Genomic DNA, 15,187 nt, shown 5'->3' on the forward strand with positions numbered 1-15,187 from the left:
CTGTGTTGAAAGGGGGGGTGTCCTCTTTGCAATCAGCAGTCGCCAGCTGCAGCGGAGGGCTCTTCATCTTTAACCTGCTGCAGACACGCGGAGAGACACGCACTCGTTCACCTGCTGATAACCGAGCGAAGATGTTCTGCAGACGGGCATGGCAGAGGGTCGGGCCGCTGGCACGGTGGGCTTTGAAGCCGACATCCAGAAACGGTCAGTCCGTCACTCAGTTCACTTAATGACTTTTTAATGTTTCTACACGGTTTGCTGTCAGATTAATTGCAGTCATTAAAGTGGAGCAAAGCTGCCTCGTCCGTTTATCAGCGCGTCTTCATCAGCAAACTAATGGACACATTTCAAACATGTTTAAGTGTCTCACAGATTGTAAAACTGTACAAAGTGTGCTTATACTCGGACAAATGCAGAGATTATTCAAAACAATTTCTGCAGCAGAAATTCCTTTAACACATTACATCTTATTGCTTATAAGGAATAAAGTAAAATCCAACAAAGAGACATTGGTGGGATTTCCATTGTGCGGTCGTTCAGTCAGAGGGAGGTGTGTCCTGCTTTGGGAACACGCAGTTCTTGCACATAGATTATGAAAGAGCGCATCACACACGACTAAAACTCTGATTGATTTTAGCTTCTTTCTTTTTTTTAGCTAAGCGAGTTGCATCAAGTGCACTTGATGTTTTGTGCAGATATTAAAGCCTTTAAGCGTGTAGTCCGGTATTCGTAAATAAATAACGACCTATAAGCGATTCTTGCTAATGGTTACACGTTGTCCCAGGACTTCTGTTTGTGAGTTGGACCACATGGAGATCAGAACACAAGTTTCAGCCCTCTTCAGTATGAGAATCATATAAAAAAACAAAATCGATTTAAACAATGTATGAAATGTCTCTACACCCATTACATTTGAATCATTATTAAAAATGAATCTGCTGATGCATTTGTATTTTAAACCTCACTTTGGAGGGTTGCATGTGAGCTGAAGGGGATTTGAGACTTGATCACTTGTATTTTTAGGACGTTTTCTCTTTTCACGCGTCCTTGCACAGATCATCCTTTACTTTGGGATCCGAGCATGTGGAATTCAGCCTGAGGGCAAACTGCTGCTTTAATTTCCTGTTTTAAAAAGAAAAACCCTGACTAAGGGTGCAGATGAAATAAATTCTATCTGCCAGACCAGAACTGCATGTGTGACAGCATACCAGTACTGTCCTGGTTGTCCTGCAGGTCTGCTGGTCTCCTCCCTCATTCTGTCTCAGTGAGCATGTGCAGTTGACAGACAGTAGCAGGGGAGTACACAACATACTGGCTACACACATGTTCCACTGCACACGCATGTCAGCCAACAGCAGCCATCTTGTCTGCTGTTGGCTGACATGCGTGTCCATTTTTACAGGCTTGAACCCTCACTGCAGGGATTAACTGATTACTTATATAAATAACCTGTACTTGGCCTTGTCCCTGCACAGTGCTGCTGTGTCATGGGTATTACAGGAGGGAGGACTTACTGTTACGTTGGCTCAGCATCCACAACAAGACAACATACAGCTCTTGTTTTGGTTTCATACATAGTTGTATTAATGTATCGCTGGTAATTTTGTGGTAATCCATTTAAATATGTATCTTGAGCCAGCAGCCACGTAGCGTAGTTTAGCTTAGCATAAATTGTGGGGTAAACTGCCCAGAGGGTCACAAAATGTGCACACGATAGTGCACTAAAATGTCGGTACAAAAATGAAGTGTAGACACGACAGTGGCTAGTTTCCCATTGTTTCGATTCTTTATGTGAAGTTCATCTAAGCAGCTTCATGTTTAACAGACACAAAAGAGCACAATCAAAAGTCTCGGCAAGAAAACAAAATGTATATTCCAAAATGTCAAACTATTCCATAAATATTAAACTCCTTACATTTTGTCACATTGTTTTCACAGTGTCATTTGAACTTTATAATGGATCGATTATGGGGCGTCGCTGTAGCTCACCTTGTAGAGCTGGCGACCCATGTACCATGACTGACACGGCCATGGGTTAAAATCTGACCTGTGGCCCTTTCATCCTGTCTCTCTACCCACTTTCATATCTAACTTGAGCTTTTCTTCCAGTTGAAGGCAAAATAATACATGGGGAGTAGGGATGTAACGCTTCTGAACTGGAGAGGATAAATATTTAGGATTGGTTCTACACCATTACTGAAGGGACGTTGTGCCTAATTTTATAGTTATTGCCTAATTGATGACCTTTGGCCCTGATCCAGCACAAGCTGCTTTGTACATTTTATTTTATTTTTTAATAATTTTTTTAAATAAGATGAAAACATTCAAGCTGACAGCTTCAGGTTTGAGTGATCAGCTGTTTTCAGACATTTTTAAAATCGGTGATTGATTGAATAGGATTTCAATGTTATGTAAATGCATGACCGGTTAAACATGTTGTGACTGCAACAGGTGAACAGTCATTCATGTCTCCATATATAGATGCAGGTTGTCAGTGTAAAAGTCACGGATTGAGAACACACATGGAACATGGGGAGGACAAAAAGGGGCGGGGGTGTGCTGTACATTGTGTTCTTTACTGCTTCAGAGGGCATATGCAGCTTGCTGAGTAAACTTTTTGCATTGTACGCACACAGACGTGTGTTTGTGTACATCATGCTAAAGATATCATATGTACTTTGACTGTGTGTGTGTGTGTGTGTGTGTGTGTCTTCTAGGTAAGAAGAGATTAGGCTAAAGCAGTGTTTGGGATGCAGGGTGGTTTTATTTATGGCCTCCTCTGCATGCACCACTGGCAATCCTTTAAACACCAGCAAATCTGTTCACATGGCGCACAGGCTGCATCCGGCCACACTTACCTCTCCACCACAACAACAATATCTTGTGAAGAAGCTTTTGACAGATCCTCAATTTAGTCCTGATATATGTGTTGAGGGACTTGTTCATATAAATTCAAGCCCACCAGATCATTTTGAAGCTGTTTGTTTTTTGATGCAAATCTGAGATCATCGAGCAGGAAGTGTTCGAGTGTTTGTGTGCTTGGGATTTAATTAAGGCACTATTCTTTGTTTAGCTTGGCTGCTGCTAAATCTTTCCATCTCCTCAGCTACAAATCACCAGGGCTGTATGTGTAACTGGATTAAGGGATGAAGACAAGTTGACGCTATCAGAATGCACTGCTCTTTGTGCCAAGTTGTACTTCTGATGGGACCGTTTCCTCAATAAAACACCCACAAATTATCAATGTGTCGTACTTTATAAATTATTATTATTGATGCTTATTTTAGATTTCATGACACCAAAAAGCAAATGTGTGGCCTGTGTTCAGTCAGTTCAGTGGTTGAATGAAGGCACCAATAACTATCCATCACAGTCCTAAATTACAATCCATTCTAATTATATAAATGTCAGTAAATGTTGGCTGGAGGTCAGCCTATAGTCACATTTCCAAAGCAACCCTGTAACTCTGCCCCCCTGTCTCTCTCAGCAGCTCCAGTGCGACACATGGCCTTCGGGGTTCCTGGTGGCTCCTCCAACATGGCGTACTTTGTTCTGTGCGGTGGAGGCCTCACTGCTGCCGTCGTCTATGTGAGTATCCGTGTGAGATTTCTCCATTCCAGCTTTACCTTCGGTTTTGTAGTCGATGGCTTGTGTGTCTACATTGTAGGCCTGTTGTCTATCTGCTGTGTGTATTCCACTCAAAATCTGTCCTGTCGGCGCAACTTGAACTTGAAGTTCAAGTTCAATTTATTCCACATAGTAAAGGACATCAAAAGTTAGAAGTCCAGGACTGTGGATAATAAAGTCAAATTATTTAAGTCGAAGTATTTTCCATTAGATTTATGAATGTATTTTTATACACCATATTAATACAAATTAGTTTTTAACAAATTGTCAGCTGTGGACAGGATGGAAAATGGCTTCTTATATTGTGAGGGGGAAAAAAGGTGAATTTAAAAATAGATTTATTTGTTGACAGGTTTGTATGGAAAACTTCCAGAAAGTTAAAAACCATCAGGAAGCAAACTCCTGTACACCGTCTTTACTTCCATTTAACTTGATTGCTGCAGCTCTTAGATCACAGTGCATTTATCGGTCAGGATGAGCTCTTCTTTCCTGGTGAAGAAGAAATAGATGTTTGAGTTCATAAAGCTGGACTGTGTGCAGCAGACGTCACCACAGCTCAGACACGGGAAGGGACATGCTGTACAAGGGTCTTTGTGCTTTCTACATGCTGCTATTGTCTGGGCAGAGTTGTTTCTGTTTACTGTCAGGCTCTTGACAAAGCAAAGTGTGTGTCAGTTATGTGGGTTCATGTTCATGACAAAATGTCAGTGTAAGGTGGCATTTTGTAACACTTACGGTTTTATACTGTTATCATTTGACGTGTGCTGGAATGTAATAAGTACATATCTGCCCTCTTTCTCTCAGGCCTACAAGACGGTCAACGGTGATAGTGAGCGCTATGAGGACAGACTCGCCAGCATGGGCTCCACAGCAAAGGGTCAGTATGAGCTTTCAGTAAAAGAAACCACAATTTGTTTTGTAAATTGACTAAAAATTCTATCAATTTTGTTGTTGACAAACCTGTATCCAGTTTGTTTTAGTTCTGTTCACTCAATCTTGTCTTAATATTTCTGAATCTACCAACCTCAAACGTCAGATAGCCAGGTTTTAATTGGGCAACTATGTTTCTTCTAGATAAGTTGAATGTGTGACATTGGTTTTGGGCCTTACTTTGCTCAGTGTATATAAGTACTGATGAACTGAATAAAAAATGGTTCTGCGAACAGAAAGGAGAGGATCTTGCTTTATTTCTGAACTGGTTCTGGCTCCACCACCCAAATCTCAAACATGGTAGAATGATCACTCTCAATAGCTTTAACTTGCCTGTCTGTTTTGATTTCTGTCTGCAAATTATTTGTCTATTCAGCCAGTTTGAGCCCGGGGAGATTGTGGCACTGCGCCCAGAGCAGCTAACTAGTCTGTAATGGGGCTGAGCAGCGGCTGCCACTGGTTCAGTGTACATTCAGCCTGCAAGTGTTGTTTTTAGTCACAAATGCATTATGAAGCTGTGCTGGCTGCAGTGCTGGCCGTTGTTTTGCTTTGGCTTTAAACTTGCCAGTGATCCCATTATGTAATCAAGCAAACATTTCCAGGAAAACAAAGTCACAGAAACATCTTGATGCACACTGTGATGGTGATTAAAGTGATTGTGATCAAGGATCATATTGTCCTGACACATTAATCTGAGGACACATCACTGTGTACTCACTCACTCCCTCACTCATTGCAGTGCAAGTTTAGGGTTCTATAGCAGCACAATCAGGTGGGTCGTTTGTTTGACGTGATAACTAAGCTCCATCTCCTTTTGAGGTTGGTAGATTCAGAAATATTAAAAGATTGAGTGAACAGAACTAAAACAAACTGGATACAGGCTTGTATCCAGGCAATTTATGGAGTGCATCTTGATATAAAAACCTGTAAAGAAAACCTGTTAACATAATGAACTAAATGGATATTAAGCTACTGCGTTGTGATGATGGAATTAAATGTTGAAGCACACTGTTGGACACAGGACTGCAGGGGTAAACGGCTTGTGGTCCGAACCAGTGTTTACCATGTTAACCATGTCATAGCAATCCATCCAATAGTTGTTGAGATATTAAAGTGTCGGACCAATTGACTGACATCAATTGTCATTCAATCGTCATTTACAGAGCCATGTTGGCATCATTGCAGTAATGTTGTGATTTTGTTTTTTATTTGCATTCAAAGTGATACTGGTTACATCAGTTCCTGCACTTCTATCAGCATTTAAAAAAACATATTTGCCTACTTGCTTTTGTAAGTGTATATTCAGTAATGGCACATTTAAAGTCAGATGACATAATCTGTGAAGCTGCACTTTAGCTCAGCTTTTAGCTTGGATTTTGTGCTTGAGCCATAGCTAAAAAAAACTTTGCTTATTTGTCATCATTAACCCACAGTCATACCACCTATGTACTGAATTATTGTAATTGTCTCATCAGTACTCCTATTAACTACTGAATGCTATTTTCTACTCCTGTTTCTTTAGTATCGAACTCTTTTAAGAATCTGTGTAAACCAAAATTGAATCTCATGTAGTCATTGAGGCCGAAAGCTTCGGTGCAGTCAGCAGGTATGTTTGTCACGAGGATGACATGTTGGGATTAAGGATTATCTTTCACTCTACTCATTATGCTGCTTTACCTTTTAGACCTTCAAGACGTCAGCTCTTGACCTTCAGCCCTACGTTTGTGTCACCCATAAGTGGCCATAATTTTATTTTTTGGCACTTTTTTCTTCGGATGAATATTAATTATTATACATTATATTAAATATTTAACCTTAAAACTGATAACTAACTGTGACCGCACTGATCCTAAGCGATTATTTAAATCTCTAAACCAAAATAGGCCTAGAAATCTAATGTACATTGCACTAGCTGTTTCTTCAGATTTGTTTTGGTTTATTTTTTCCTGATACACATAACTATGAAGAGAAACAAGTCAAGAAAGGTTGCTATTAATAATTCTTGTTCCCAACCTCTTAATCTGCAGCACCAGAAGCAGCGGTACCGGAAGCAGCGGCACCAGAAGCAGCAGCACCAGAAGTGGAAGCTCCCACAGCTGAAGCAGAAGCGCCAGAAGCAGCAGCTCCCGCAGCTGAACTCGCCCCAGTGGAGGAGGCAGCACCGGTAATAGAGGTCGTTGCCGAGTCTGCCCCTGCAGAACCAGTAGCGGAGACCGCTGCTGAACCTGTCGCCGAGGCTGTGTCTGAAGAAGCAGCCGCTGTCGCCTCAGAGGTTGTTGCAGCTGAGCCAGCAGTCGCAGCTGAGCCAGCAGTCGCAGAAGAAGCTGCTCCACCTGCAGCGGTTGAGGTGGTTCCAGAAGCTGCTCCAGTCCCTGTGGAAGTCGCTGCCACAGAGGAGACGCCAGCAGAAGAGACACCAGCAGAGGCCCCTGCAGCAGAGAGTGCTGGTACGGCAGCAGTAGCTGAAGTCCCTCCTGAGGCAGAGACTGGCTCTGCAGCCCCTGAGGCTGAGGCAGCCCCTGAGGCTGAGGCTGCCCCTGCTGCAGAGGTGGCTGCATAAAGCTGTGATGCCTCATAGTTTGCCCAGAAAGGAGGGCTGGGAGTTAATTGTGCTGTGTCCCACCTCTCTGGGCCTAGGAAAAAAGGACTCATGAACCCCTGTTTTAATAAAGGGAGCGGGGAACAGCATTTAGGTTTCACTTCTGGTTGGTTAATGAATACCAGTTAGGGGTTCATCAGTCCAGTTTTCAGGTGCCTTCCTTTCCTTAGCTCACCTCACCCCAACCTTCAGACCCAAACCAGAACCTTTGGCATTAGGCTGTCTGTTTAGATTCAGTTCAGAAAATTCAGTTTCTTTAGGAATTCTTGTAGCCAGAGCAAATCCAAATTATGGTTTGGCTTCTGTACAGTTAATAGAGGAGTGTGAAACTAGGTGATATAAGGCATGGAGCAGAGTTTAGGACTAATGTTTTCTGTAAAATGTTCTGAAGTGCCCTTATAGCAGGACAGCCCTGCGTTTTCTCCCTTATGTAAAAATATCAGCATGGTGAATGAATACAGCCCATTTGATTGTGGAAGTTGTTCAGTCTTGTCTCTTTCAGTGTCATTGGCACTTGGTCTTCCTCTGCTCAGCAGACGCTTACTTCCAGCTATAGCCATGAATCTTTGCTTATTTTAGGATTATTAGCAAACAGTAGAAAGATGGAACATGAGGTCTGTGTGCTTCATTAAGTTTTAACGAAGCCACGTTTAATAATGTGAAGTATGACCAAAAACCAGTTAGCTCCTCTTTTCCTGGCTGCAGGAGTTTTTGTGATTGTAACATCCTTTTTGCACATCTCCTCTCAGAGCGAGACAAAGTTGAAATTACGCTTCTCTTCTTTCTTCTTTTCTACTCGTAACAACCATTTTTTTTTTCTTGCACATTCAAATAGTTTTATTTCCATTATTACAACCTCTCTTACTTACTTACATCTGCCTGCGCCCACTCCAGCCATGTACAAGACTTTATTTTGTAGTGTTAAACTCACTTCTGCTCTGTCTTTACACTTTAAATGTGACAATTCATTCACCTCTGTCTCTGAGCAAGTTGTCATTCTGATTAATACAGTTAAGTGTTCAAAGAATAAAACCTCACTGGATCGATTATAAAGATGACGTTTCTGCTTTTTTTTTTTTTTTTTTTTTTAAGTACTGTAGGATTGAAACTTGATTTTTTTCCAGTGTTTGGATTTATCAAATTCTGCAGGTTATAGAATAACTGTTTCAGAGTAGGTTGTCTAAACTGTCCGTGCCTAGAGTTTATTCAGCGACTCTTAGCTGCTTGTTGTTTTGAATGTAGAATGTGACAGGCACAGTAAATGTGTTGTAGGTGTAGAAACACCCACTTTCTGTAGAAATTCTCCCTTTCCTGGAGAATCCCTGTGCCACGTTCATGCTCCTGCACCTTCAAGATGAAGATTGAAGCAACCATCTGAAGACTGTTTTTGTTCCCAATACTGCGTTCTTAAAGATATTGCTTGTTTCTCGTAATGATGACCACATTACCACTCTGGCATAGATGTGGTGAGATTTAACTGAAACATAAGCAATCATACAACATAAAAATCTATCCACCTACCCTCTCCTAGGTGTCAGTAAAACACTGATCTGCATAAACCTAGTCATAATGTTGCACACCGGGTAGAAAGAAACTGCAGGCAGCACTCTAAAATGCAAAAATGTATCTAAAATGTGTATTAGCCTTTTAATTGTAACAGGTCCAGTCTGAAGCAGTCTCACAGACTAGTTAAAACTAATCCTAGATTACAATGCTTGTTTTAGGGTGTCCTGGTGGCTCGCCAGAATGGGGTGACTGACAGGCTCATGGGTTGGCTCATTGTTGGTGGCAACCCAGGGATGTTACTGTCTAACACATAAATGCCACGCAACTACATTTTTGGAAAATCTTCTTTCTAAGAATATCCATAGAGGCTGTATCCACGTCTAAACATTACTTAAAGCTTTTGTATTAAATCTTATAGATGTCAAACAATAGACTTTTTTCATAGCAGCCATTCAAACACAAAATACTAAACAGGTGTTACTAATAATACTAATTGAGGTTCTGTTCTGCCAACATGCACTGACTCTGTTTGACCTGAATGGAACAGATCCTTAATCGGTATCATCACCTGTGTTTACCCTACTGTTGCATGTTTTCATGCTGCTGTGAAAAAGGCCTATTCTCTCCTACAGAGTGTTAAGAGGGCTCACCACATACTCTACTATACCCTACCCACAGTAGGAAGTTTTTCAAGAGCCATGTTTCACACCGTTTTCTAAAAGTTACACCAGCAGAAGGAGCATGAACTGGGGCAAGTTGTCTCCTGTACCGTATTTCCTGAAGCTGAGCTGACTGTAGACCTTTCCGTGATAGACACCCGCTCAAGGTAAGTTCAGTTTATATAAAACCACACAGCAAACCACTATATACCAGAATAAATCTTCTATAAATCTAATACATTTCTGAAGAGCTGCACATGCCTCGTATTTAAAGGTAAATTAGAAAATAGTTAACATGTAATCCAGGTTTTATGTGAGGGAATTCACCAGTACTGTAACAGTTTTATTTTCATCATTGGCCAACTTGTCAATTATTTGTTTTGAGCAATTAATTGTGCAGTGCATGAAATGTCAAAAATCACAAGTTTTCAACGGTGTGAAGTGTTCAAAGGTCAAATTGTCCAAAACCCAAAGATTCAACTTGATTTAAAACACAGAAAATCAGCAAATCCTCACATCTTAAAAGTTGGATGGAACAAGAAAATATATGGTATTTTTGTTTGACTAACTAACTTAAACTAATTAGTCTTTCAAAGAATCAGTCGACTGAATTTGTTGTAGAACTCCCATGCACAGTTATGGTTGTTGCACATGGAGCTCCTTTATACTACTGCAGCAATGTGTGAACTTATATCTGTAATATATTTAAAATTTCTCTCAGCCACTACTTCCTGTCCTCCTTCTGTCCTCTAGAATCTATGCCAGACCTGCTCACAGCTGTGAAGATTTTGACCGGCTCCACAGTTGAGATTGCAGCAGCCTCTGTTGGTGAGACGAGTCTGGTGGAAGCTGTCCGGAAAATAGAGGAAGATGGAAAAGGTTTGGACTCCACACTGGAGGAGCCAGAAGTCCTGGAAGCAACCACAGAGGTGGTGGCTAAAGAAGTGACTGAAGAGCCGACTGTTGTAGTGAACGAGGAGGAGCTGAATTCTGCAGAGGTTGATGCAGAAGATGCAGGAGCTCCACCTGCTGAAGAGGAGACATCTGCTCCTGTAGCAGCAACAGTGGAGGAAGGGGAGGAGGAGGAGGAGGCAGCACTTCCTGAGGAACCTACGACTTCAGCTCCGACAGTGGAGGAGGTGGGTGAGGTTGAGGCTGAAGATCAGACTGGAGCTGCCCCAGAGGAGGCCACCACCACTGCTGAAGCAACGGCTCCTGCTGAGACATCAGTGGAGGAGACAGCTGCCGAAGCTCCGGCAGAGGAGACGGTAGAAGCTGTGGAAACAGACGGGGAAGCTGCAGCAGTTGTGGACACGATTCAGCTGGCAGCGGCCTCCTCTGGGTCAGACCTGGAGGTCCTTTCAGCTTCTGAAGCAGAGTCTACAACAGAGGCTCCAGTACATGAGGCCAAGCATTGCCACTCCTGCCACTCTGCGCCATCAGCAGAGGAGGTGGCGCCACCTGTTGCCGAGGGAGCTGAGGATATAACACATGAAGCCAAGGAAGCAGTGTCATTGATGGAAGGACAAAGTAAGAATAGACAGTGTGAAGTTTTTAAACACCCCAAACCTGCTTTAGTATTATCTATAATGCAACATAATAGCTACACTAAATGTAAAGTTAGTAGTATTATAGTATAGGGGAATATACCCATCCCATAGTCTCCAAAGCTGAAATAAGATATAAATATGAGTTAAAAAATACAGAAGACCCTCCTTTGGTCTCCCAAAAGAGGTTTTTCTGCACACCTCATCCTCCCTGGTAATTTTCATACTGTCCCTAAATATTATGTTCATTATCTGCATTCCAAATTTACCTAACCTTGTTTTGAAGATTTAAAGTTTCATCTTGTGTCCACCTGTTAAACAATACTTAAAAGTAAACTGACTGAGGTAAGTAGGGTAGGGTGAAGAACAGTTGTTCTCAGATCTGAAAGACAAAATAGTCTGACATCACAAATAATAGTGTGGGCACAGTGAAACTTTCAGATGCTAGATGGCAGCACAATGAATCGTTGTCACAGCAGACATAGTGACTTGGTAAACACAGGGGCAACTAATAACAATGATTACAGCGTCAGGGTCCTAGTGTTGCGCGTGCTGTGTCACTGACGTGTCTACACTTGACTGGAACTGAGCCATCATTAGTGTTATTAGTTCAACCCGTGCTTGTCCTGCAGTGACAAAGGTCAATGAGACTTTTTAACCTGTTTTTTTTTTTTTTAGCTATGATATTAATGTGATGAAACTGTAACTGAACTAATACCGGACATGGATTATATGCTTCAGTATATCAGCTAAAAAAAACAACAACAACCTATTAATCTTTAATAAACGCTTTAGAGCTGCTAGAGGACCCACTGGCTCCATCTCTCCAGAATCAGCGTGGAGGTGGATAGTTTCCTTTGTTGTCAGCAGACATTTACCTTTAATGATGAGAGCTTCAGCAAAGACCTCAATCTTTATATTAAAGGACCTTTCAAATGGAAAGCTGTCAGCTCCTAAAGACTCTTAATTAGTGGTTTATGAAAGGCAGGTGCACTGAACAGACCACCTCATTAAACCTAATTAGAAACACAAAGACTGAGCTTCCATCATAAAATGTCAAATACATGTTTCGTTACAATTTTCTGTTATCTGGAGAAGAATAGGATATGTAATTACATGTTACAAAAATAAAAGCACCATCAGTACACATGAGTGCATTTTAAAGGGCCTTTCTCAGTGAGGGTTGTTAGTTTTCTAGATTAAAATAAATCAAGTTAATTACCACTGAAAAAACAATATAATCTCCCCTGTTTTTGGCTCTGACCAGATGTATTTCTGCCTATATCCACAGAGCCAAAGATGTCTATCTGGACTGTAAAAAGCTGCTCAGTGATGTAATAGTACAGTTGAGAAGGTAAACAGTTAAAAGCAGCACAGCTAGAAACACAGCTGTCTGTGTAGAACTAGAGATGGTAGAATGGACATCTTTATTCTCCGATAGCCACAGATGCTCAGAATTGATGAGGCCAGTGTGACTTATACACACTATTAGCACACTTTTCTATTTAAATCCTGCCGCCCATGTCCATTCTACTTATTTAAAATCTAGGATCAGTATGTTGCAAAAAAACATAGTCATATTAATGTCATGAATTTCTACGATACAAAACCAGTGTTGTCCTTTTTTTTTGTTGCAGCCACAGAGACTATGGTGGTGGTGACAGCCCAGTCATAACATGAGAAACAGTGTGCCTTCCACAACACTGGCTTATCTGTCAACCCAGCCAGGACGACCCATGAAAACACAAGGACTATCTACAGGTTTAACTAGTGACTGTGTCCTTTTTAAAATGTTATCACAGAGTTTTTAAAATGTTTCTGATCAATCTCTGTTAGCATTTGAGAAATTATTCCCATTATGTCTCTTGTCCTCTAGATGCCACTGTTGCAAAGCTTTTCATGACCAGTTCAATTGAAGTTTCTGTAAAGGTGTTGTAGTAAGCACTGGAAGTGGTTTGTTGTTACTGTAATGTTGCTTTTCATAGATATTGCCTACTTAGCCTACAAACTGTACCGAGAATTGTAAGTGGGGTGCACCTATGTTATCCCACGTCATTTCCCACTCAACACTCAATCAACAATTATAACAGCATGAAGACATACATTTTTTTGTCACTTTTGCCATAGTACGAATGCAGATGCAAGACAAGTTTAATTTATTGTTTGCTGATTTGAGAGGGAGGCATTCCTAGAAGAAAACATTACAACAATACCAGTGAAAGATATTGCACCAATGCTGATATTTCCACTGATATCACTAGTATATCCATATTTTGGTGCATATTTATTTTCTATTTTTTAGTGCTGATTGTTGTTGTGTATGATTATATTCAACAGTAACATGCCTCCACTTCTCTAAAAGTTGTAGATGGCTGCTTTGTTTTAACATATTTATAGATTTACTGCATAAATGATCATATATTAACTATATATTATATTAATATATTTAAATAGTTAATATACCGGTTTTATGTAGTTCATTTCGATGTCTGTGTTATCATGATAATGTGCTCACATAGACACTTTAAATAAAGTGATATACAAACAATTTCACTTAACTTAAATATTCTTGTGTTAACCAGTGTTATTAATTCACTGTCCTGTAGTGGATGTCAGTGCACTGACCACTTGAGGGAGACAGATGACTGTTATTTAATCATTTGTCTAAGTTTATAGATTTTTTGGAGCTTTTTTAGAATAACTTGTGACCATCATGACATCATCTTTGTTTCCATCAGGCAAAGAGAAGCAAGAAAATGAATTCCTTAAAAACAACAACACATTATTTATCCTCTGTTTACAGCGGGTGGGTCAGGAAATGTTTTTTAATTGAAACAAATAAAAACTCTCGCTAATAAAGCAGTGAAATGGATGCTCTGGTGAGCTCGGATTGTTTATTGTACGGCCTGACGTCACGAGTGTAATTTGCCTGAACAAGCGGAGAGTTACTGACAGCACACTGTCTCCTCCTTTCTCCTCCTTTCTCCTCCCGCGGCTCTGTCCATTCACTGTCCCACATGAAACGCCAAAGGGCACCAAGCTCTTTGCACTCTTCTGTCCGGAGACCATGAACACAAACCACTAACGTTGACGTTGGGTTAGCCAGCCGTAAGCAGCGGGACTCCTCCGCCAACAACAGCAGCGGGACCAGAGCCGTCCGGAGGGGAGGTTACTGTATGTCTCTCTCTCTCTTTCACACTCACACACACAGAGACACACACACACACACACACACACACACACACACACACACACACACACACACACACACAGACACACACACACACACACACACACACACAGCCAACTCTCAATAGCCAGCCAGCTAACGTCAAGTTTCTGCCCGTTAACTAAGTTTGTCTCCAGCAGGAAGAATCTCCCGGTAAGTGCGCTGAGCTGACGTTAGCCAGCGTTAGCCAGCGTTAGCCAGCATTAGCCAGCATTAGCCACATGGTTTGTTGTGTTTGTTTTTCTGTCAGCGTGTTTGTGCCACAGTGCTAGCTAACTCAGCTAGCTAACGTTAGCTAAGTTTCAAGAACACTTAACGTTACGGTTCTTGAAATGCGTTTTATGGCACTGTATTTTATTACCAGCGCGGCATACTGATTCAAAATAACTATATGTAAATGATGCAAGAGCTGGCTAATAATTCATTGATAAGGTTAGCTGCTGCACAGAAGAGCAAAGGTATCATTGCAACAGTGAATGACTCACTGCATGCCTGACATAATTTGACATTTGTAAGCATTGCAAACAGCCAACTGTGTGATGTAGGCGGGGGTTAGTGATCCTAATGAACTAAGACACTGGAGCTAACCTCAATGCTTTGTATGTCACATTTATTACCACAAACACACAAGACTTGTGTCCACACACTGCCACTGTGATGGCTTTGTAGGAGAGCAAGTGTCTGTTATTGTACCCCTGCAGTATGAGGTAGCATCAGGTGGTGATGAGCAGGCCTGCTGTCAACATGGTAAGACTTTATTGGCAGCTTATTACATTGTGGCATTGCTTGTTGAAAAGAAATAATAGATAATAATGGATCTACTTCCCTTGCTGATCTTATGACATATAATTATATGATTTAATTTATTTCGAAAATGTAATTTGGAATATTTCTTTTCCTGTTAACTATAATTATTTAGTACACAACATGTCAAAAATTGCTTTTGTGGTCCACTGAAAGGAAGACATTATATATAGATGGTCAGTGATAAAACCTTATATGTTGTACATTTTTCCATTTATGATGCTTTTGGGGCATTTTAACAAATATGTGACTCAAATTATTAATCAGTTCTTAAAATGTTGTTAAT

At 41.0% G+C, this 15,187-nt stretch overlaps 2 protein-coding genes across 3 annotated transcripts in view; both read left to right on the forward strand.

Annotated features, from left to right (window-relative positions):
- mgarpb (mitochondria localized glutamic acid rich protein b) overlaps positions 1-15,187 on the forward strand; it is an 18,785-nt gene continuing 3,598 nt past the window's right edge. Inside the window, exons 1-6 of the mRNA XM_051386357.1 lie at positions 1-204; positions 3,488-3,588; positions 4,432-4,504; positions 6,585-7,004; positions 10,075-10,851; positions 12,506-14,042. Coding sequence (XP_051242317.1) covers positions 132-204; positions 3,488-3,588; positions 4,432-4,504; positions 6,585-7,004; positions 10,075-10,851; positions 12,506-12,543 — 1,482 coding nt within the window. The 5' untranslated portion in view covers positions 1-131 and the 3' untranslated portion in view covers positions 12,544-14,042. The remainder of the gene's footprint in view (positions 205-3,487; positions 3,589-4,431; positions 4,505-6,584; positions 7,005-10,074; positions 10,852-12,505; positions 14,043-15,187) is intronic.
- The window catches only part of elf2b (E74-like factor 2b (ets domain transcription factor)), a 17,888-nt gene continuing 16,799 nt past the window's right edge, over positions 14,099-15,187 (forward strand). The window contains exon 1 of one of the 2 annotated variants that reach the window (XM_051386350.1): positions 14,099-14,250. The gene's annotated coding sequence lies outside the window, so the exon portion shown is untranslated. Of the gene's footprint in view, positions 14,251-14,281; positions 14,845-15,187 lie in introns of those variants that run through there. The other variant, XM_051386351.1, reaches the window with a different exon arrangement.

Source organism: Dicentrarchus labrax, unplaced genomic scaffold, assembly GCF_905237075.1.
Source record: "Dicentrarchus labrax unplaced genomic scaffold, dlabrax2021, whole genome shotgun sequence".
Classification (NCBI taxonomy): Eukaryota; Metazoa; Chordata; class Actinopteri; family Moronidae; genus Dicentrarchus; species Dicentrarchus labrax.